General features: G+C 34.6%; 3 protein-coding genes and 1 long non-coding RNA gene across 7 annotated transcripts; 2 read left to right on the top strand and 2 right to left on the bottom strand.

The window, feature by feature from the left end:
* Window positions 1-293: 293 nt before the first annotated feature.
* Window positions 294-7,595, bottom strand: LOC149738640 (glutathione hydrolase 1 proenzyme-like). Its single transcript, XM_089874724.1, has 12 exons — window positions 7,388-7,595; window positions 6,912-7,171; window positions 6,087-6,226; window positions 5,459-5,654; window positions 4,956-5,159; window positions 4,673-4,782; window positions 4,291-4,427; window positions 3,916-4,103; window positions 3,181-3,272; window positions 2,520-2,671; window positions 1,448-1,561; window positions 294-945 (listed from the first exon to the last, which is right to left on the bottom strand). The coding sequence occupies exons 1-12, from the start codon at window positions 7,460-7,462 to the stop codon at window positions 799-801; spliced, it is 1,815 nt and encodes a 604-aa protein (XP_089730850.1). The 5' UTR covers window positions 7,463-7,595; the 3' UTR covers window positions 294-798.
* Window positions 7,596-9,977: 2,382 nt separating this feature from the next.
* On the top strand, window positions 9,978-18,891 carry LOC149738639 (glutathione hydrolase 1 proenzyme-like). Of its 3 annotated transcripts, none has more exons than XM_089875175.1 (12): window positions 9,978-10,117; window positions 12,275-12,579; window positions 13,459-13,598; window positions 13,972-14,167; window positions 14,769-14,972; window positions 15,335-15,444; window positions 15,779-15,918; window positions 16,178-16,365; window positions 16,825-16,916; window positions 17,517-17,674; window positions 17,978-18,091; window positions 18,298-18,891. In XM_089875175.1, exons 1-12 carry the CDS (start codon window positions 10,070-10,072, stop codon window positions 18,445-18,447), a joined length of 1,845 nt encoding a protein of 614 aa, XP_089731301.1. In that variant the 5' UTR covers window positions 9,978-10,069; the 3' UTR covers window positions 18,448-18,891. The 3 variants fall into 3 exon arrangements, with proteins under 3 accessions (XP_089731301.1, XP_089731302.1, XP_089731300.1); XM_089875176.1 differs by lacking the exon at window positions 9,978-10,117 and adding an exon at window positions 11,747-11,911 and having other exon boundaries at window positions 17,978-18,104; window positions 18,298-18,492; XM_089875174.1 differs by lacking the exon at window positions 9,978-10,117 and adding an exon at window positions 11,748-11,911.
* Window positions 18,841-22,636, bottom strand: LOC149738638 (ran-specific GTPase-activating protein-like). Of its 2 annotated transcripts, none has more exons than XM_089875184.1 (6): window positions 22,480-22,636; window positions 21,993-22,117; window positions 20,762-20,919; window positions 20,274-20,402; window positions 19,876-19,932; window positions 18,841-19,617 (listed from the first exon to the last, which is right to left on the bottom strand). In XM_089875184.1, the coding sequence occupies exons 1-6, from the start codon at window positions 22,486-22,488 to the stop codon at window positions 19,403-19,405; spliced, it is 693 nt and encodes a 230-aa protein (XP_089731310.1). In that variant the 5' UTR covers window positions 22,489-22,636; the 3' UTR covers window positions 18,841-19,402. The 2 variants fall into 2 exon arrangements, with proteins under 2 accessions (XP_089731310.1, XP_089731309.1); XM_089875183.1 differs by having other exon boundaries at window positions 18,841-19,659; window positions 22,480-22,627.
* Window positions 22,633-23,404, top strand: LOC149738637 (uncharacterized). Its single transcript, XR_016384660.1, has 2 exons — window positions 22,633-22,759; window positions 23,300-23,404. It is a non-coding gene; the product is annotated as an uncharacterized LOC149738637 (long non-coding RNA).
* The last annotated feature ends 43 nt before the right edge of the window (window positions 23,405-23,447 follow it).

Here is a 23,447-nt window from a genome sequence, read left to right as displayed (position 1 = left end):
AACTTTACACGCCACGCAATCTTTATGTATCTAGTGAAATTTAGACAATTATATATAGTAGGGTGGGAAAAGATGGAACAACTTTAGCACATAATATCCAAATATCCTGATCGTGTTTTAAACAATTAACAACGGTCGATGGGAGTCGTGGGCATATAGTTTTATAATTCTTTGAATGTTCTTTGTTTACTACCAAATGGGGCAAGAAAATAGAGTTAAAAGGTGTCCCGTCTTTCCCCACCCTACAATATATTAAATATCTGTGCTCGAAGCACACCTAACCGCTACACCAGTTTTTTCAATGCAAAAAAATGCAACGTTTATTGAAATAGTTAATGCAACAAGAAAATAGATAGACGTAAAATAATATTTGCAAAGATTGTCTCAACATAATGCAGAGGTAAATATCAGTAAAGGAATCTCTTGCGCAGTACAAATATAAATATTAAAATACAAAAATTAATTTAAAACAAGAATTTCTGTTACAACAAAAAACATTTGGTAGAAAATATTCCACATTGAAGGATGTTATTTCCCACTTTCTCTCAAGGAACCCCTCCCTTTTGTTTCTTATGTTATAATTTTTTTGAGGTAAATATTTCATTTTTTAAGTTTGAAGACATACATTGCTTAAAATAGTTATTTAACTTTGGTTTGTACAAAATAAACAGTAAAAAATCTTGAAGTTTTAACAGAACTACTTTAATGCTCTATACAAATTATAACAGGGAGCGACAAAAATACTTCTTAAAATGTAGTGTATGGAGTATCGACTAAACTATTCATTGTGAAGAATTTTTAAAATCCATCAGGATATCCCCCTTTGCGAGAATCTGATGCAGCACTCACTCTGCCATCTTCTAAAGTCAATATGGCTTGAACAGCAGATATCTTTTTTCTTACTGTTACGTTGTGGCCTTTGTGTCTTAAACCAGTAATAATATCCTAAAAATTAATTAAAAATAAAAAAATTAAAAATTCAGGTCTCTTACAAATAAAACATGATGATCACAAAACACAATTCCAAAAAAAAACATTTTAATAATTTGGATTTCAAACCAACAATGTAACTTAACTTGATTATTCTGAATAACTTTTTAGGCAGTTTAAACCTGCAGGTTCCCTACCATTTTGTGTTGTACCACGACAACTTCCTCCTCAGTAAACTATGCCTTAATATGCTTGCCTCAGAACTAGAGTTTAAGGGGTTTATGCTACTACTACTGTGGTTAGGCCTGATCTTGCGAAAGTCACTTGACTAATCTGTCACTGATTTAACCAATTTGTTATTAATGGATTGCCATACATAATAAAAACAAAAAAAATTCCCGAAAAAATATTCACCCACCAAGTAACCTGTAAAACAGGCACAAGGTGTATAAAAAATAAAACAGCAATGCTAAAAAAGTTGCATTAATTTCAATTTAGAAATTGTAAGAGAAATTACCTGATGTAAACCTGCTTCACATTGCGTCACATTTGGCATAAGTTGGTCGTGAATTCTCTTCATTTCAACACTTTCCCCAACATTAAATCCAAACCATAACGAGTTCATTGTAACCTGAGGTGAACAATCACATTTAATTTTCTTTTAACACTGATTTTTTGAACAATGGGGACAAAGCATTAAACAATTAAATTTTAATCTGTTAAAATTTTAATGTTCGGAGAATAAGTCTGATAAAGCGTTTCTGGAAAATTATTTTGAAGGAACCAATGTATCAATGTTCTTTTCAAATGCCTGCATAAAAGTACAGAAAAAATCTCTGACATTAATTCTACAATACCTACAACATAGTCACTATGTGTTTTGGTATTTTAACAAAATCGGCAGTAACATTGCAAATGCAATACTCTGGCTCTGTTCGTTTGTATAGACACTTATCAACAAGATAAAGGCTGGTTCACATTTAACACTTGGTTGCTAAAATATATTATGTCACCAATGCTTTAAAAGTTGGGGTGAATATATGGTTATATCTAGCTTTATCCTCGTGTGGCTGGAAAACGACAGTCGTTATAACACGGGTTTAACACCTCGCGCCAGCTTACGAGTTACCAAGTATGTTACTTTGTGGGTGATTATTTTTTTTGGATACTTTTTTCATTTTTATGTATGGCTGATAATTTGGACAACCCATTAGTGACCACTGGGTTGGAGCAATTGCCGTTAAGTGTCTTGCTCAAGGACACATACGCCCACAATGGTAGCAGCAACGAGCCTTGAACCCATTACCTCTGGGTTAGAGGCAGGCGCGCTAACCACTACGCCACGGAGCCGGACAAGGCTGGAAACAACAGTTGTTAGACAGGGATGTTCTGTATTTTATATCGCTGATAATTTAGAAAATTCATTAATGACTGCTGAGTTCGAGCAATTGCAGTTAAATGTAAACTGGCACAGAGTGTATAAAACATAACACCCGTGTTTAACAACTGTCGTTTTCCGGCCACACCAGTATAAAGTAAGTTACATTCATATTATTGGCTATGCCACACCACATTATATCAATACTCACAAGTGTAGTGGCTGAAGTAATAAAAGTTCCACCTGATGCACCAACCACCATCAGAGGTTTCTTACGACCTTTTTTCATGATAATTGTTGGCGTCATGCTCGAAAATGGCCGTTTACCAGGCGAGATATAATTGGCAGGGGATGGTGGAACACCTGGAATAGAAGATGAATGAATGTGAATGTAACTTACTTTATCCTCGCGTGGCTGGAAAACAACAGTCGTTATAACACAGGTGTTCATAGTTACTTTGTGGCGGTTACCATGTATGTTACTTTGTGGCCTTGTAGGTAAATATTTTTTTGGAATTTTTTTCTTTGCAATATTAATAGGTGTTCGCTTTCTATTCGTTATGGGTGAAGTCCTAGGGCGGACAAACCAAGAAACCTGCGATTTGGGTCATAGTATTTAATTTACAAGCATAAAAATGTGTTTCATTTTTTAGATGACAATATGGACAATGAACAAAAGCCCACCCAGTGTGTTAGCATCTTTATGACAGGATTTAACTAAAGTTTACTGGACTGTAAACACATGGTATACAGCCAAAGGTTTTGCCAAAAACACATCGGTTGCTGTGTGGAGCTTTCATGCTTTTCTGTGACTGATAATGGATGTGTTAAAAGCACAAAGTAGACCAGTGTTACAAATAATATGAACTCACCGAATGTATTGGTGATATTAGGTGAGGAGAAATCATCCATCTCATTGTTGAAAATGATCCCTGTATATTTACCACGAACTTTGCTTCCGAAACTGTAACAAAAATCTATGTTTCACACAACTTTGGTGGAAATATTCTGTAAGGGTCTGAGGTCCTACAGCATGATATGACATAAGAGGGAACCAGGGATTAATTCCTGAGTTGGCGCATTACCCTAACACTTACACAGAAAAGTTACTGGGAACTGTTTTGAATAGTTAGTTAATTTTCATATTTAAATTAAAGCGGTTTTGCAGTTGTGTATGCCAGATAAATTTAATCAAATATACAGATGAATTGTTGCATTGAAATTGAATGTGAAATAATCAATGAATGCAATGAATGTAACTTACTTTATCTTTGCAGGCCAAAAAACGACAGTCGTTATAACACGGATGTTCATACACCTCGTGCCAGTTTACTAGTTGACATGTACGTTACTTCGTGGGTGATTTTTTTTTAAAGGAATTTTTTTAAATTTATAGCTGTTAATTTGGACAACCCATTAGTGACCACTGGATTGGAGCAATTGCTGTTAAGTGTCTTGCCCAAGGACACGTACGCCTACGATGGTAGCAGCGACGAGGCCTGAAACCATTACCTCTGGGTTACAGGCAGCGGCATTTGTCACGGTGCAGGTTAAAATTAAAGTTCTTTAGCACGCTTTGTTAATAACAGATAAGTTAAAAAACCTACTATAGATTGATTGTGCTTGTGATTGCCACAGCATCACCATTGGGAGCAAGAACACTGAGATGAGCCGTGCCACTGTCGTCAGGAACTGACCAGTCAGGACCGTAGTAATCAACCGGCCAAGTATGATCGTCGTTGATTTTTAAACGAAGATCATCAGCGTACCAGTCCGCTGTCATGTTCTTCACTAACTGTGGTTGAAAAAATGTTTGATAAACAGGTGTTTTGCTCCCAATGGCGCAGCCAGGAGAGGTGCGGTGGTCGCAACCCCCCCACTTAAAAAATCAAAAAATTAAAATTATTTTTTTTTTAACCTGCCCTTTATTTTCTGGCTAAAATGGCAATTAAAAACATCAGTAAAATTTGATTTTTACAAACCTCTGTCATATTTGGGTAATTTGGTTCCCCGCCAAGGTAGGATCTTTTAGCAAAAGCAAACCTAAATGCTTCCACTATCCTGTGTATTGTAAGTACACGGTTTTCCTTCGACAAACTTTTTGGCGAAAACTTGTAACCTGAGTTCAGCAGAAGTTTTATTTAAAGATAAATTAAAAGCTTAACACCAATTTAAATATCTGCAGTGATTCAAAATAATATTATGAAACTATCACAGTAGCAAGGTGGTTATAGGGCTTGCCCCTTTTGAGAAAAACCTGATCAAAACATGTTGCTGACACCCTTATCTGCAAGATACTTGATGATAATTGATTTTTACAGATTTCGGTGCCATTGATCTAACATCAGAAATAATCTAACTTACCTTTAAGGATATTTAATATGAGACTCATAACAGGCCCACTTGCTGGGGGTCCTGGTGAAAACACAGTAAGATCATCCAACGTAATGTTTATCGCTGGTTTTACTTCTGATCTGTAATATATCAAACATATAAAGCAAGTCAATTTACTGCAATTCAACCATTTATTAGCTTAGAAGAAGTAAAAAAAACTATTTTTTTACCTACTGTATTTTGCAAATTTTTAATGGTGCAAAACTAGATGTATATAAACGAACAGTAATAATTAGAAATATGAATTCGGAACCTGTAATTCCACAAATCTTCTGCAGTGATTCTGTTTTCACCAAACCCTTCATTCAAGTCTTTTATGATGTCATAAGTAAGACTTCCATTATAAAAAGCAGACGCTCCTTCCTTGGCAATAGTTTTCAATGTTTGTGCGAGCAAAGGACGTCTGATTGGATCTCCAAATTTCTTTAATGATCCATCATCATTCTCAAATACTGGCCTGGTATAATATATATATATAACAGTTGCGGCCTAGGGGGACTTTAAAAGTTGAAAAAATAGTGCTCTTATGAATGAGTTACCACATATGTAACTTAGTGGGTGATTGCCTTTTCTGTGTTTGACCATTTTGAAACCCATTATCACTGGCCTGGTAAAAATATATAAAACCTATGTATCCTGGCTAGGCAGGCAACAATCAATATAACACAGGTGTCTTATTTCATTAACCTCATTCTCACTTTCGAATTACCACAAATGCAACTTTTGTATAGGTAAAATATATTAGAAATTTCTTACCATAAATTAAAAGTCCTGTTATGCACAAAAGCCTCCTTGTCTTTTAATGCACCAGCCATCGATTTACTCACAAAATAACCATTCTCTGCCATATCTATGGATGGTTGAAATAACCTCGACCATGGTAGTTTACCATGAGATTGGTGTGCCTCCCATAAACCAGCTATTTCACCAGGCACAGCAACAGCAAGGGTACCTGAACAACATGACTTAATTTAAGTCAGTGTGACCAAAATGCAACCTATTTTGTCCGACGACATGGCACAGTTGGTTAGCGTGCCTGCCTCTAACCCTGAGTTAATGGCTTTAAGGCTATTCTTGCTACCATTGTGAGCGTATGTGTCCTTGCGCAAGACACTTAGCAGTAATTGCTCCAACCCAGTGGTGACTAATGGGTTGTCCAAATCATCACCCATACATAAAAAAAAATGAAAAAATCCCCAAAAAAATAATCACCTACAAAGTAACACACATGGTAACCTCGTAAGCTGGCACGAGGTGTTAAACCCGTGTGATAACGACTGTCGTTTTACGGCCACGCGAGGACAAAGTAAGTTACATTCATTCATTCTCATTCACTACCAAATGAAAAATTATATTTTTAAGCGCTTATACAAAAATGTATTACCTAACACTGCCAGGTCTGGATTTCCTTTAAACATGTTTTTATCAGCTGCCGCTGGAGCTACTTCCCTTGAATTAATAAACGTGGCTTCACCAGTTGTTGCATTGTATAAAGTCATGAAGAATCCACCACCAATACCACAACTGTAATGTAGGATAGATATAATTATAATTACATAGAATTTGGTTTAATATACACTATTCAGAATGTAAAATGCTCACAATAAATTTAAAGATATGCTAAAAGTAAAAGATATGCCAGTTTTCCTACACCGCAATGTAGGATAGATAATTTTATACTAGTGCCCAATTAATGTAACACCAGATGTCTTCATGTTGCATATAATATCATTTGCCGGAAGAAATAAGATATAATAATATCTTTGCTGGTTATTGTAAAATTTAAGTCACATTCAATTAGTTTCATAAATGGGGCTACCAAAAGTTTACTATAAATTGATTTTGACTATATGATTTTTACTATAAAAGTTTACAATAAAATGTCTAATACTTGTGTTGGTGTTAAAATGTTAAGACACATTGACTTCAACTATACAATAAATCTGTCGTAAACCATTCAGGAGACTATTCAAAGTAGGTCTCTGGTTTTATTCCAATTAACTTAGGTAAGCTGTAACACATTTAAGTAATAGTTAATATAACATAGTTCACGATATACAAAACACAACATACACCGACTATGAGATGCTTAGAATGAAAGGTCAGACGAGACGAATGAAATGCAGATGACCTAGGAAGAAGGCCCAGCGATATAGAAAAAATAGATTATAATAACACCACAAAATCACAACAAAGTCACATAAGGTACCTGTGTGAGTTGTGTAATCCAACACATAGAATGGCAGCGATGGCTGAATCAACAGCATTTCCTCCTTCCTTCAAAATATCAACTCCAACTTTTGAACAAGGTCCAGCATCAGATGCAACTGCTGCGTTGTCATATACGGCAGAATATGGGTGGGGGGTTGTCGTTGTAGTGGCCGTTTTTATGTACATGGAGAAGACAAAATTGAAGATTCCGAAAATTGTGAAAGCGACCACAGCAATTACAAATATATTTATTGGCCTCTGTAACAGAAAAATGTTTTATTGTTTTATATTTTAGTAAAGTATACTCAACTATATAGAGTAATAACAAAATATCATGGGTTTATTTCATTAGATAAGAAAACAGAGACTCAACCAATTATTGCAATTATTGATTAAAAGCACAAACTGATACACCAAAGCAGTATTTATAAAAGCAAAACAAAAAAACCATTAAACAAAGAACACATTACTTACAATTTGCTTTTTAACAGCTATCGTGGTAGATTTATCGACTTTCAATAAATGGTATTTGTATTTCATGCTAACCATTTTTTTCTAAATCCTGTTCAAAATTATAAAAGTACATGCAGGGCTTTTATGTTGCCATAACTAAACCATTAACATCAAATATATTTAATTTATAATCTTCTGCACACACACGGCAAAAATTTATTTATAATGATGATCGTGTCGTGTTGTTATTCTGCACAAAGAATTAAAATTTATGTCTGTCACTGCTAGTCTGTGCTTTTCTGCTGTATCATACCGGAATTAAACGCATGCACTTTAACATAACAGTTTTATCGCGCGATCATAATTTATGATTGTCTTACGATCGTATCAAAACGACTGGGTGCTTCATAACATTCAAACGTTCCCACCTGAAAATTCCACGAAGAGAAATTTAGGTGAATTCCCTTGGAATTGGGAAATACCCCTAAAATGCTAAAATACAAATAAATGCTGATTTTGATGTTTTGCGCTACCAAACGCAAACTTACACCAGCTAAAGCCTGTCTTTTTAGGCAGTTTAATATGATTCAACGAATATTAAACGTGAGCATTCTATGCTCAGCCATTAAAAAAATGTTGTTTGGTTCAATAACAAACTTTAATATATACTTAAAGAAGCATGTCAGAGAAAAACTAACGTTTGTGTATTGATTGGAATGGTCAAATGTGATCTAAAAATATGTGATAGAAAAATGGTTGAAAATGTTCCAAGTAAGGTAATATGTCGTTTGGTTCATCTGAAAAATTACACCATACTAAGTTTTATTTATTTTGATTTTGTTTATATATTCACCAAAAGGGAATTTTGACTGATCTTTAGAAGTTTAGAAACTGAAAACGGTCAAAGTTCAGTCACTTTTATGAGAAATCCCAAGTAGCTATTGTCCAACGGCGAATTTTTTTTCCTTTGGCGTTTTTTTTTTCACGCGTTTTTTATAGGCTGGTATTTTTTTTCTAAACTTTGATGGTACCTTAGAGAAGATTACAATTGAGCATATCTATCCATATATATACAACTTCCACTTTTCGATAGTATGCCACTTTAGGAACAGTAAACGCATTTGCGCCCCTTCTGTTGGCCGTGAGAATATTATAAAATAATGCTGTAACATTTATTTTTATTATAGGTACCCATAAAAAGCGATTTTACAAAAGTGTTCTAACTTTCTCCGCGTTCTAACTTACTCCACCTTACTATTTACTTTATATACCGGTTGGTTTGAGATCACCTACAGTTGACAAATCCTTGAGCAAGATACTTAACGGCGAATTCTCCGACCAAGTAATCCATTATGGATTGTGCAATTTGTCAGCCATACATTTTAAAAAACTAACAAATCATCCCAAAAACAATTATCCATGAATTTACAAACGTGGTAACTCGTATAAGCATACACGAGGTGCATGAAACGGAACACTGACTTAAAACTACTGTCGACGAAAAAAATAAAGTAACAAGGGTCTCTAAAAGTCAGCAACAGTAGCAAAAAAATGGTACAAATCAGTTACAGTCCACAATTACACTTTTACCATTTTAAATGAAGTGTTATTATCTTATAATACGGTTTAAACACACGCTCTAATTATCGGTGTAATTATTGTTTACCCGTGGTACCAGCGAACCCACACGCACAGGAATGCATACAGCTCGATAACATGTACAAATATTGGCTTTTCGTTCAAACTGCTCAGTTAACAAAGGGACCGGGAGTATAAGATTAGTATTCTATGTAGCTAGACAGCTTTCAATTCTATAGCAATCTTGGCAATAAAAGTAATGGGCAAAGGCAGTAAAGGACCGTTCTGTGCTCTTATCAGTATAACAGTAAATAATATAACAGTCGCTTTCTTTTGTGCGGTGTAAGTAAGAGCGAATAAAGAGTGATATAATGCAGACATGGTGATATAATACAGGCATCCATTCGTTCTTAAGATAGTAATATAAAGCAGCCATTTTTCTTTCTCAAGGGATAGATGAGATTTAAGAGCAGAAATATGGTAGGATGGGGGAAGATGGGACATCTTTTCACTCTGTCTTGTCCTCCCATTTCGTAGTACACAAAAACAATCAAAGAATTATAAAACTATTTCCTTACAACTGCTATAGACCGTTTTTAATTGTTTAAAACACGATCCAGATATTTGGATATATTTTGTTCTAAAAGTGTCCCTTCTTCTTCAACACTACTATATGTAAGAGTTAGATAGTAGCAGGAAAAAGAGTTATAATATTGTTTATCAATATGTTATGGTATGTTTTTGTTTATAGCAGGTTGGAGGAAGGAAATACACATTTTCATTCTCCTTTATCGCCCTATTCGGTAGTAAATAAGGAAAAATCAAATAATTTTACAATCATATTCTTCCGACTATAAAAGGGCGTTGCTAATTGTAAAGATTAGAAAATATGGGAAATTATCTGCAAAATGTATCCCATTTTACCACGCCCTATAGGCGTGTATAAAGTATACTATAATAATTGTTTCGTGTGGTACACAGTGCGAAAACTAAAAGCACGAAACCACATTTAATAAGACCTCAGCGAATTAACATGTCAATATACATAGGCTATAAAACAATTTATGTTTTCATTCAGGGTCGTAGGGCTTTTATTAGAGTTTATTTCTTCAGAAACTTGTTAGTATGACGTCAAACAAGTACGAACCTGGAGACAGCGGGGACAATAAATCGGTAATTTTTACTCATATATTTATTATTTATATAGTAGGGTGGGGGAGCATGGGACACCGTTTCGTTCTATTTTCTCGTCCCATTTGGTTGTAAACAAAGAACATTAAAATAATTATAAAATCGTACCCTCACGACTTCCATTGACCGTTGGTAATTCTTTTAAACACGATCAGGATATTAAATATTATGTGCTAAAGGCGTCCCGTCTTCCCCGACAGTACTATATGTAACCTAAAATTAACCATTGTCACCAAATAATATCTAAATTCAAGTAGGTTGGGGTAAGATGGTCTATGTTTATATTTTCGTTTTTCTCCGTTATATTATTAAAGTAAAAATGATTACAGCATTTTGTTGCCTTTTAGTATACTCTAGGTAAGAGCGCTGCGAAATGGTTTATAACACGATTACGAAACGTGGGATATTATGAGCTAACCGTAACAACCGCGTAGCCTACTATCTTTGCGGAAATGAGATATAAAGAGTTAAGTAACGACAAAGAGATAGTCAGTAAAATCGGAGTTATTAAAGAACAGCACATGGGAATAATTTATAAATACATTAGTTCTAGTATGCGGAATAGTGAAAATATTGGACGCTTTTTAGGTCTCACTGATACTGCGCAATGTTTTCTCTACGGTTTGGTACTATACACGCGCAAAGCATATTTACAAAATTCTATAACTTTATCCTCATGACTTCAACACAAAGTTGTTTAATTGTTTAAAAGCAACTATAGTTATCGTTTAGATATAGTAGCATGGAGCAAGACGGTACACTATTAGTATATACGCAATATTCAAATACTCTAGTCGTGTTTTAACAACAACAGTCTATGGGAGTCGCGAGGACACGGTTTTATAATAATTCATTGAATGTTCTTTGTATACTACCAAATGGGGCAAGAAAATATAGAATGAAAATGTGTCCCATCCTCCCCCAACCCAACGGCCTAATATATAGTAGGGTGGGGAAAGATGGGACATGTTTACCACATAATATTCAATTATCCTAATCGTGTTTTAAACAATAATTAACAGAATGAAAGGTGTCCCATTTTCTCCCACCCTACTAGGTATAAACCATAAATGGGTCGTATTCTGTCCAGATGGACGCGAGCTTTAACGAGTTTTAGCACACGTGGAGTGCAAGCACTTGCACCACACTCTCAACAACTGTTTTTTCAAATCCTGCGGCTTTCTGGGAGGCTAACCAAACCATATATGTTTTTGCTTTAGCATAACATATGTTCATGCGGTTTGAAATACTGTGGTTTGTAGCCTATACACCAAGATATCGTACGACGGACCGAGATTAGATATACCAACCGCTATTACATGTTCGCTTTGCAAATACGATGGGAACATTTCATATGTAACATATTTGTCTAAGTTAAAACGAGAGGGTTTAAAACCTGCCTCGTAATAATGACGCAGCGAATGTCTGTTATTTAAAAGGAACACGGGAATGACTCGACAGATTTGCTTTAATGTTTACATCGTTTTGTTGACCCATCTTATATTCGCGCTATTCTGTAAGGTAAAAGGCAGTATAATAAACGCCTATATAAATATATACGGTTTTATATAGGTCTATATATGAAAAAATAAACACTTTTCGTTTTGTGCATTAAATATGTAGGGCTTAACGCGTTAGATTGTAATTCCGTTACAAACGTACCCGTAGTTTTTTGTACGAGCGCTTTGACGCTTTCGTTTGGTTTAAAACAGCATGAATTATGGGGATGGAAGTGAAAGGGAACCATTATCAAAAACGTTTACAAAGCAAAGTCATGTACGTTTGTTATATAATGCTAAGCATTGTAGTGTAACATGTATATATATATATAACTATATATAATATATGTAAGATTTTTTATTCAAATAAATGCACCGGGCGAATTAAAATAACCGTGCACTTAAAAGTTACTGTGGGGTATATTTTTGGAAGTTTTTGCATAGCCATTTGCAGTACCTCATTCTACTGTTATTTCTGTTCTATTTGAGTGAGGTCCTGCACGACCTGCAAAGTGACACACCTTAGGACCTGAATTACCCTAACAACCATAGGGGTTAGGGCTAAAAACTGTCACCTTTTTTTTATACTTTCTCATTATATATATACAAAAATCGTATTTTTAATGCTTATATTTTTCAGTCCCGATTCAATCTTGGTTCATTTGGACTTGGAGCATGCGTTGGTGGAATAGTTGGCCTCGCACTATTTTTCGGTTTATACTTTGGTCTCCCACCAAGGTCTATTGAAGTCATTACAACCAGTACATTGTCTCCAACTACACCCCAACCCACGCCTACATATTCTGCCGTATATGACAACGCAGCAGTTGCATCTGATGCTGGACCTTGTTCGAAAGTTGGAGTTGATATTTTGAAGGAAGGAGGAAATGCTGTTGATTCAGCCATCGCTGCCATTCTATGTGTTGGATTACACAACTCACACAGGTACCTTATGTGACTTTGTTGTAATTTATTGTATAGTTCTTCTCAACCTTAAATATTAGGCATCAAAAAGCTTTGGGATCCCAATTTTCTTAACTGTATTTTACAATACTGTATGTAGGCAAACCATAAATATGGTTTAACTTTTAAAAATAACAATTAATAGGCCTATTCTTTTATGCAAACATAATATTAAATCTTATCTGTTCTGGTAAATGGTAATATATATTATATTAGTAACTTAAGTGACATGTGTTGTAGTTTAAAGTATACACAGTGTGGTCCTTCATTGTACAGTTCAAGTCAATGCTTCTTAACCTTCTTAGACACAACCAAAATTTTAGGTATCAAGCAAATTTATAGTCAACATTTGGCATCCTAATTTTCGAAACTATATTTCCTATTAAAGTTTGTCAATATACCATAACAAGTTTTACAAAACAGTTAAAACAAAAGCTGTCAGACCTATGCAGTGTAGAAAAGTAGACAACCCAAATTAATTAAATGGGGCTTATTTTTGGGTCTCTACTGTTGCATTGGCAGTTAACATTCGGTTTAAATAAACATGCCCACATAGGGCAGCATAGAAGTTTTATGACTTTTAAGAACTTTAATTTCATCGTGAGCTTTTGATGTGCAGTGTTTAGGGATGCACGTTACAGAAAAATTAGGTACTATAGGATATCCTAGAACACTTTATTTTGAATCTTTTTTAAGTTATAGGAGAACATCAATTTTACCCAAATAAATTAGTTTATTGACAATTCAAGGGTGGCCTTGTTAAATCATAGGCTATAAAATGGTCAAAAATAATTGTTCCATTAGGTATTTTTTCTTTATGTTGTAATCATAATTTATAGTTATATCCATCCTATGTTACAGTTGTGGTATTGGTGGTGGATTCTTCATGACGTTATACAATGCAACAACTGGTGAAGCCACGTTTATTAATTCAAGGGAAGTAGCTCCAGCGGCAGCTGATAAAAACATGTTTAAAGGAAATCCAGACCTGGCAGTGCTAGGTGAAAAAATTTATATATAAACGTATTTTTTACTAAAAGATTACCTTATTTCAAAATTTTAGTTTTTTATGGAATTAATGATTGTTTTATTTCTTTTTGTAAGTTTATATAAATCATCAGTAAGATCAGGTAGTTGTTATACGTTTGGTGCGTTTTAACGCGCCTGCCTCTAACCCAGAGGTAATGGGTTCAAGGCTCTTCGCTGCTACCATTATGAGCGTATGTGTCCTGGGCAAGACTGTCTTTTTAGGCCATGCGAGGATAATGTAAGTTGCATTACATTTAGAACTGTAAAGACCGAAAAGTTAAAAAAAAATTTTTTTATAAGTTTGCATTTGGTTGATATTGACCTAAATTAATCTTTGTTGTTCAGGTACCCTTGCTGTTGCTGTGCCTGGTGAAATAGCTGGTTTATGGGAGGCACACCAATCTCATGGTAAACTACCATGGTCGAGGTTATTTCAACCATCCATAGATATGGCAGAGAATGGTTATTTTGTGAGTGACGCAATGGCAAAAGCGATTCTGTCATCTGCTGCTTATATTCAAAACAGAACTTTCAACTTATGGTGAGACAATTTTGATTCGTCTAAACCGTCTAAACCAGTTAATTTTAGCCTGTTTGTCTTGGCCAACCTATTATTGCCACTGGTATATAACTACATAACTTAACTTTAGTTAAATAAAGGTGTGGCATATTGTCTGTTCCAGTTAATTGTATTCAGAATCTAATAATAAAGTGGGGTATTTGTTCCTTGAACAATGCAGAAAAGCTCATTGAAGCCTCATAAAAAGCACTTTCAGTAAAGTCATTTTGTTTAGTCATTTTTTTTTATTTAATAAAGTGTATTGAATTCACTATATATACAATGCATTATCATTTCGACTGGCGGGTTAAATTTAAGGACAAACTAAAGGCGACAATTCTTAAGGGCAAACTCTTAGATTTTAGGATGCTAACGCCAAATATTAGACCAACAGAACTGTCAACTTTATGTAAAAATAATATACCAGGCCAGGGATCACTATTGGGTTATCAAAATTGTCAGAAACATAGAAAAGACAATCACCCACTAAGTTACATAGGTGATAACTTATTTATAACAGAACTAATTTTCAACTTTTAAAGTCCCCCTAGGCCGCAACTGTTATATATATATATTATACCAGGCCAGTATTTGAGAATGATGATGGATCAATAAAGAAATTTGGAGATCCAATCAGACGTCCTTTGCTCGCACAAACATTGAAAACTATTGCCAAGGAAGGAGCGTCTGCTTTTTATAATGGAAGTCTTACTTATGACATCATAAAAGACTTGAATGAAGGGTTTGGTGAAAACAGAATCACTGCAGAAGATTTGTGGAATTACAGGTTAGGAATTCTTATTCCTAATTAATACTGTTCTTTTATATACATCTAGATTTGCACCATTAAAAATTTGCAAAATACAGTAGGTAAAATAAAATAGTATTTTTTGCTTCTTCTGTTGTGGGCTAGAAAATGGTTGGATAGCAGTAGCATTAAAATAGGCATGATTGTAGTATAAGTCTCATTTTGCCAAAAAACTGGGAATATTTTTTTGTCCAAATTTCGCCCTATTTTTAGATTATTGATTTTAAAGAATTGAATCACGCTGTAAAAAAGGCACATAAAACACTGTAAATTTAACGGCTGTATATTAAAATAGAGCGTTTTACGACCACATGGTGTTAAAATGCTATGTTTTATTACAGAACAGAAGTAAAACCAGCAATAAACATCACTTTGGATGATCTTACCGTGTTTTCACCAGGACCCCCAGCAAGTGGGCCTGTTATGAGTCTCATATTAAATATTCTTGATGGTATGTTTAATTAACTGTGCATGCTTTTTGCGCCGTGGCATAGTGGTTTGGGCACCTGCCTCCAACTCAGAGGTTATGGGTTCAAGGCTCACCCCTGCCACCATTTAAAATTCGGGATATTTGATCATGTATGTCAATGGCATCGAAATCTATGGGGAAAATGTCATGGCAGTTTCAAAATGTTTAGTGCCACACAATACAATTGGTTTCAGTTAACTAGTTTAAATCAAGACGGAAAAAAATCTAAATTTTAGCTGCACCTGTCTCTACCCTTTAGCAAGCCCTTTTACCATTTTCTAGTTAAACTCACAATAAAAGTTGCTATACAATACAGGTTACGATTTTTCCTCATCTGCTCTGAAAAATAAGGAGAACCAAGTCCTTACAATGCACAGGATAGTGGAAGCATTCAGGTTTGCTTATGCTAAAAGATCAAACTTGGGAGATGAGAGAAATAATCCAAACATAACAGAGGTTTGTGAAATGAATCTGTAATGTAAAAATTCACTTTTTCTGCTTTTGCTACAACGCACAATATTTTATTCAGAAATTGATTAAGTCTGTGTAAATTTTCTGCTAAAAAGTTTTTTCTCTAAAAGATATATCAGTTGTTTTTAAATATTACTTAGGATTATATTTTGCACTGTATTTACTGCTTATAAGCTACTTTTTTCTTCTCACAACCCCACTATACATCAATATATGTGTTTATCAAACATTTTCTCAACCACAGTTAGTGAAGAACATGACAGCGGACTGGTACGCTGATGATCTTCGTTTAAAAATCAACGACGATCATACTTGGCCGGTTGATTACTACGGTCCTGACTGGTCAGTTCCTGACGACAGTGGCACGGCTCATCTCAGTGTTCTTGCTCCCAATGGTGATGCTGTGGCAATCACAAGCACAATCAATCTATAGTAGGTTTTTTAACTTACTTTATCTTCGCGTGGCTGGAAAAAGACAGTCGTTATAACACGGGTGTTCTGTTTCATACACCTCATGCCAGCTTACGAGTTACCATATATGTTACTTTGTGAGTGATTATTTTTTTGGACAACCCATTAGTGACCACTGGGTTGGAGCAACTGCCATTAAGTCTTGCCCAAGGACACATACACTCACAATGGTAGCAGCGACGAGCCTTAAACCCATTTTCTCTAGGTTACAACTAGGCTGCGGCGCCGAACAATTCTCATTTTCCATTCTTACAAAAGTTATATCAAATATAGTTTCAAAAATTGAGCAATTGAAGTATTGCTGTTTTATATTTAGGCCACCATAAAGAAGCACTGTACTATAAAACCCCATAACACATTTTGTTAATATAAAATTTTCTTCACTGCATAAGCAACTAACTCTACTGATATTTGTTCTAGTTTTGGAAGCAAAGTTCGTGGTAAATATACAGGGATCATTTTCAACAATGAGATGGATGATTTCTCCTCACCTAATATCACCAATGCATTCGGTGAGTTCATGGTGTTCTGAATATACAACTTACTTAAGATTTAATCTATAAAAAATCTCTGTTAAAATAAATCAACATTAATATATACATAAACTTTATACAATAGTATGGGTAATGGCCTAAATCCTGGATCCTCGACAAAGATTAAACCCACATAGAACAGAATGTGTAAACTTTTATAGATTCTCATAGGTGTAGTTCCTTTACCTACCTATCTCCTAAATAAACATATATTTCTTTATGTAGTATTATTAACTAAGTGATATATATGTCTGGCGTCTTGGTAAAGTGGTTAACGCGCCTGCCTTTGTACCCAGAGGTAATGGGTTCAAGGCTCTTCGCTGCTACCACTGTAGACGCATGTGTGCTTGGGCAAGACACTTAACAGTAATTGCTCCAACCCAGTGGTCAATAATGGGTTATTCAAATTACCACACATAAAATAAAATTCAAAAAATATAATTACCCACAAAGTAACATACTTGATAACTCGTAAGCTGGCACGAGGTGTATGAACACCCGTGTTATAATGACTGTCACTTTCCGGCCACGCGAGGATAATGTAAGTTACATTCATTCATTCATATAAACCATCTACAGGTGTTCCACCATCGCCAGCTAACTTCATATACCCTGGTAATCGACCGTTGTCCAGTATGACGCCAACAGTGGTCACAGAAACAAAGAATGGTAGGATGAGAGCAAAAATGGTGGTTGGAGCATCTGGTGGAACTAAAATTACAACGGGGACAGCTTTGGTTTGTATTAATATATTACTTTATTATATGAAATCTTTTTATTATATATAATGATTTGGAATGGTAGCAGAATGGTTACTTTCCTTGTGTGTGTCCTTGGACCAGAAAGTGTGTCCTTGGACCAGACACATGATGGCAATTCCTCTGGCCCATTTTCTTTTTTTTCAATTTGTTGATGAATGAATGAAAATTTGAATAAGACATCAAGAGTTGGTTTCTAGGAATAAAATTTAAAATAGCTCAATCAGACTTATACTAAAATTTGTTTTACAAAATAGAAAAATATGTGATTGTTCACCTCAGGTTACAATGAACTCGTTATGGTTTGGATTCAATGTTGGGGAAAGTGTTGAAATGAAGAGAATTCACGACCAACTTATGCCAAATGTGACGCAATGTGAAGCAGGCCTGGACCCGGTAGGGGAAAAAAGTATTTAAAGAGTTTACAAAAAATAATGGAATTCATAAGTTAAACAAGTAAAATGATCGGCATTTGCTTATGTACATTTCTAAAGCCATTTAACTTTTAAGACTGTTTTAATTTTAAACAAAATGTGAAATTTAAATTTGAAACAGTGTAACCTTTTACACATACTCAGTAAAGTTGATATACTTTTTAACAGGAAATCATATCTGGTCTTGAGGCCAAGCAACACATAACAGAAATTGTGTCTTCTGCTGGGTCTGTGGTACAAGCCATTGTTGTGTTACCTGATGGTAAAGTGAGCGCTGCATCTGATTCTCGAAAAGGTGGATACCCTGATGGGTTCTAGGTGCTATAGAAATAACATTTTTATACAGAGATGGGTGCAGGAGATTTTAAAAGTTTAACACAGACTAAAATTTTAGTTATTTTACTGTATATATCAGGTTTTGTATTTTTTAGGTATCTGCTGTATTTTATAACTTTTGTCGATCATTTAAATTTTAAACCTAAAGTAATTATTGACAAATTGTACCTTGGTGGTATTTCTTTATGTATTTTTACCTTTTTTCAATTCGTTCATTCCAAAACTTTTTTTTTTATAAATCAATTGTTTTGTAATCAGTCTCATATGAACTCACCTTTGTCAACTCAACTTTTATCTTTTTTACTTCATTAATCTGACTATGCATACTCATTTAATTTCTAATCAATAATCACTGTACATATTCTTAACAGTCGATTTTTAAATGTGGAAGTTGTGCACTTTATAAACATTGTTGCTGATACCAAATTTAAGCAATTGTCAGATTTTTTTTCTACAAAAAAATAATTAATTAGACAAACACAGGCCTAGACAGTTAGCCATAGGTGGTGACAGGAGCTCAAGCAAATGAAATTCTTATGGCTTTTCAAAAAAAAAATTTCTGCGCTTTTGAATGTAAACTATGAGGTAATATGCATGTGCCAAGATGGGGTGACAGAGTGAGCATACCGCCCTGGAATTTCTGCAGTATTGTGTGATAATTAGTCCACATACCAACCAATTAGGCATGGTTAAGTGTATTTCTAAATATGCCTAACTTGACATTAAAAGGTATTTGGCATCTAAGGTAGAATGTAATGGTGGGACGTTTAAGTTTTCATGGTGTATGTGCCTTGTGTTGGATTTTGTTTAATTTCAACTTCATAAAGTAAAACATAAAAATACCGAAAAGGTTAATCAAAAACAAAAGACATAAGTGGAGAAATAAAATCACATGGCATTGGCAGCATCAAAGTATTTCCTGTTCTTGCTTTTAGATTTATTTTTCAGGTGAGTCTTCAACTGTTGAATCCTTTTGACTAATTTTTTCCACAAATTTTTCTCCTGCCTCTTTTGATTTGGTGACCTCTTTGTTCTTGTCATCTTTTACACTAAGATCATCCAACTTCTCAGTGAGCTCCTTGCTCTCTTTAGTCTCCTCTTCTTCCCCTGCTTCTTTTTCATCCTCAGAAACCTCTGTACTTGATACTTCATCTGGAGACATCATTTTTGCGAGATTTAACCAAACTTGCATGCCTTTACAATAATGAGTGGTTAAAATTTAAAACTTGTGTAGACCATGGGTTATTAAAAACCTCGACAGATGACAAATTGTTGCATGAGCTAGAACTAAACATGCTTTCCTGAGCAAAAATCCAGGTTTGGGTTATGGCAACCACCTAAACAGGCATACCTTGGAACCCTTAGTGTATATTCCAGTATTGAATGTGTTACATAAATTAGTGTACTTACCTGCCGCTTTAAGCATTTCTTGACATTCACAGAACTTGTCCTTAAACTTATTTGCATCTGGAAAATGAGAATAGGCAAGTATCAGAATTTTACTGTGGACATAGTGAAAAACTGTTTACCCGAAAAAAAAATTTTACCCGAAAACAATTACGAGATCACTTTTAATGTTCCTGGTACTTCGATAAACTGTAAACCGAAACTTTAACAGATTTATTTGGGTACTGTGTAAATTAAGTTATAGTACCATAAAGTTAAAGTACTATGTTTTGTAAAAAAATGTAATCAAAATATAAATTTAATTTAAACAACTGTAAAAAAAATATCTAAAAAATATGATTATTAAGAGTTAAAGTTAAATAAACTTCAGGCAGTTCAATGTTCCATGTTTTATCACATACTTTCAGCATTCAAAAATCTTATTGCAAATAATTCTTCTTTTGCTTCTTCATCGGCAAAATCTGCGGTAGCCATCCACATCCATGCTCGCTCACTCTCACAATGAGACACAAGCTTCATGCTTAAGGTTACTTGGAAAGAAATTGTAAACACAATTTTGTATATATATTAATACTGTATTTATATATAACAACAGTCAACAATAATTGTTTTCTTAGTTACTTAGGCCTATACATTTTTTTACTATACACATATTTTGTTTATAAAAAAAATTTGCAAAAAAATTAAAACAGTTGGGAAAATGATTTTAACAAAATAATGAAAAGTAATTTGCTGGTGATAATATTTTGAACAGTATTGTTAATATGTTACATCTGTACAAAAAAAGCAGAGCAATTATCAAGCATCTTATTGCATGTGCTGAATTGGGACAATTTCTCACCTCTATCAAGTAATAATAAAGGAACACTGGATTATAATTTCAACTCACTATAGTGATTAGCGCAGATTTTGAATGTCTTGTCTCGTCTCATTAGTAAACGAATTCTCGCTGTTTCTTTGTGCTTTAGAATCTTTATATCTCCAGTTCCTCTTTCTTTCCATTCAGGTGGATCCGCTTCTTTTGCCCACCGGAAAAGCTTGGCCCTCCTGAAATTTCATGAACATCATATTGTAAAGTGGACAAGCAATATTAATTAATAATAAGTTTTCGCAAAAGTTAGATTACCAAATTTTAAGCGGGAAAAATTGAGTATACAACTTAGCGCTTCGGTTCCCAGACTAAAGGTACATGTTTAATGACAAAAAGTAATATGTAGGCTATGTATATATTATATATATATATATGTAAAAGTTGACAGTATTACATTAAACATATACGAATTAAAGTTAACAAGTACTGTATACAAATAAGAGAAAAATGCCTTGAGTTTTGGATTTTAACTGTAAAACTCTTCAATTTTGGGAATTTGAAAGAAAATGTGTGCACAGGCCATGTGTAATTAATACACATACGACTTATTATCCGAATGTCACTCTCTTTTTTCACAAGTGGGCGCTCATTTTTTTTTATTTTGTGGGGACTTTGAAAAAACGTCGTTTTGTGACATATAAAACGTGTATTGGTATAGTATTTCAATATTTTATAAAAAATCGTTACTAACAGTAAGTTTTACAGTTTACAGACATAAAACTTAAACCCAAACCCCCTGACCCCCTAACCTCTAACCCCCTAACTTCTAACCCCTAACCCCCAACCCCTAACTCGTGCCAATCACACAAAAAAATAAATAAAAAAAAATAAAACGGGTTGCACTGTGCGGGACTCGAACCCGGTAAGAACGAAACAAAGAGATTAATCAACGGCACGCAAACCGTTACACCACAGAGCCGACGATAGTTAACAGAACGAAGGAGCGTATATAACCTACCTAATTTGGGAAAGATGTTTTTACTAGTGTTTTATATATTTATAAAGGTATTTTCATTATTTAAATAATTTGTTTTACACTTATTACCCATTTAAAGTGTTTCTTTGTTTATTTTTTTCAAAATTTTAAACTTAATAAGAGCGCCCACTTGTGAAAAAAGAGAGTGACATTCGGATAATAAGTCGTACGTAACTAATACTGCCGTAATAAACAATAATAAAGTGTATGAACAAATATAAAAGGAGTATAATTATATATTATATTTATAATTTAAAACTAAAACAAACTTACATTTTAAATAAAACGTCTTCGTCTTCTTCCAGTTTAGGCATTACTGATGCGGGTAACTGTACGACAGGCTCTGGTTGCTGTACAGCAACCTCTGGTTGTTCTACGGGCTCTTTTGCTTCAACATTCTGCAAAAACTTTGTCAATTACTTTTGACAATAGCAAAGGTAAATTCACGCAACAGCGAAAAACAGCCGTAAAAACATGTTATGGTTAAAAAGTATGGAAACAAAGTGCCAACCCAGTGGTCACTAATGGGTTGTCCAAATTATCAGCCATACATAAAAAAAATGAAAAAATTCCCAAAAAAAATAATCACCCACAAAGTAACATGCATGGTAACTCGTAAGCTGGCACGAGGTGTTAAACCCGTGTGATAACGACTGTCGTTTTCCGGCCACGCGAGGATAAAGTAAGTTACATTCATTTACATTCAGTTAAAGAGCGTGTGAACCAAAATAAATGATCAAATTAATAAAAGCTTTCCTACCTCTGCCATTGTAGGATCACGGGTCGATGTAATTTGATGAAATTCAGAATAAATCAAGTACAACGAAGATCAAAAAGAGTGCTTTAGTTTAAATGGTAGCCTATGTAATGTAGCAATATCATGTACTTTCGATAATGTATGAAAATGTGAACACCGCATGCGCAGGTAGTGTTTAAAATCTTTGTTTTTTAGAAATGAAAAATTACAAGAGAGCAGCACCAAAACACTCGCTGCAGCATATAGATGTTTCACAGTGTATGTATACGAATACTGCTTTTGGGTTTGTAGCGGTTGAGGGTGCTCCGAGCACAAATATTTAATATATATAATTATCTAAATTTAACTTAATGCATAAAGATTGAATTTTGCGTTGTGTAACTTTAACAGCTGGCCAGCTGGCATAATGTGTATGCGCCTGGATTGTTTCCTGTAACCCATGTATAACAATGCTTCTTTATATACAATGCTGAGAGACTTTGCCCTGTAACAATGCTGAGAGACTTTGCCTTGCTGTATAATGTGTATAATGTTTCCTCGTGTATAACGCTTCTTCTCGCCTTGGGAGTTCTCGCCTTTGAGTTATCTCCTTTATAAGCCCTGCCCTGTACTGTACAGCTAGGCAGTGTGAGCCTGGACCAGCCAGTTGGAGGCCGGAGAGTATCGTGACGTCGTTGTTGTTTTGTCGTTGTAACCCGAACTGTTTTGTTGAATAAACTGAGTTTTGAACCTGGACATGTTATGGAGTCGGACTGTGGGCTAACGTCTTATCACTTGACGCCCACCTATCACTTGACGCCCACCTATCACCTGACGCCCACAGGTTAAACACATGATATGCAAAATGTTGTAAGAAGATAAATTACTAGGCCTACACCAGTTAAGTATACGTAGCAGAATTTTTATATAAACGATTTTGGTTTCGTCACTTGTGTCCAAGGCCATACAGTTAACACCAAAGAGTTTGGTTT

The sequence above is a fragment of the Ciona robusta genome, chromosome 3 (genome assembly GCF_009617815.1).
Source record: "Ciona robusta chromosome 3, ASM961781v2".
Lineage (NCBI taxonomy): Eukaryota > Metazoa > Chordata > Ascidiacea > Phlebobranchia > Cionidae > Ciona > Ciona robusta.
Note: the sequence above shows the minus strand (reverse complement) of the source record. Positions and strands in the feature narration are given on the sequence as shown.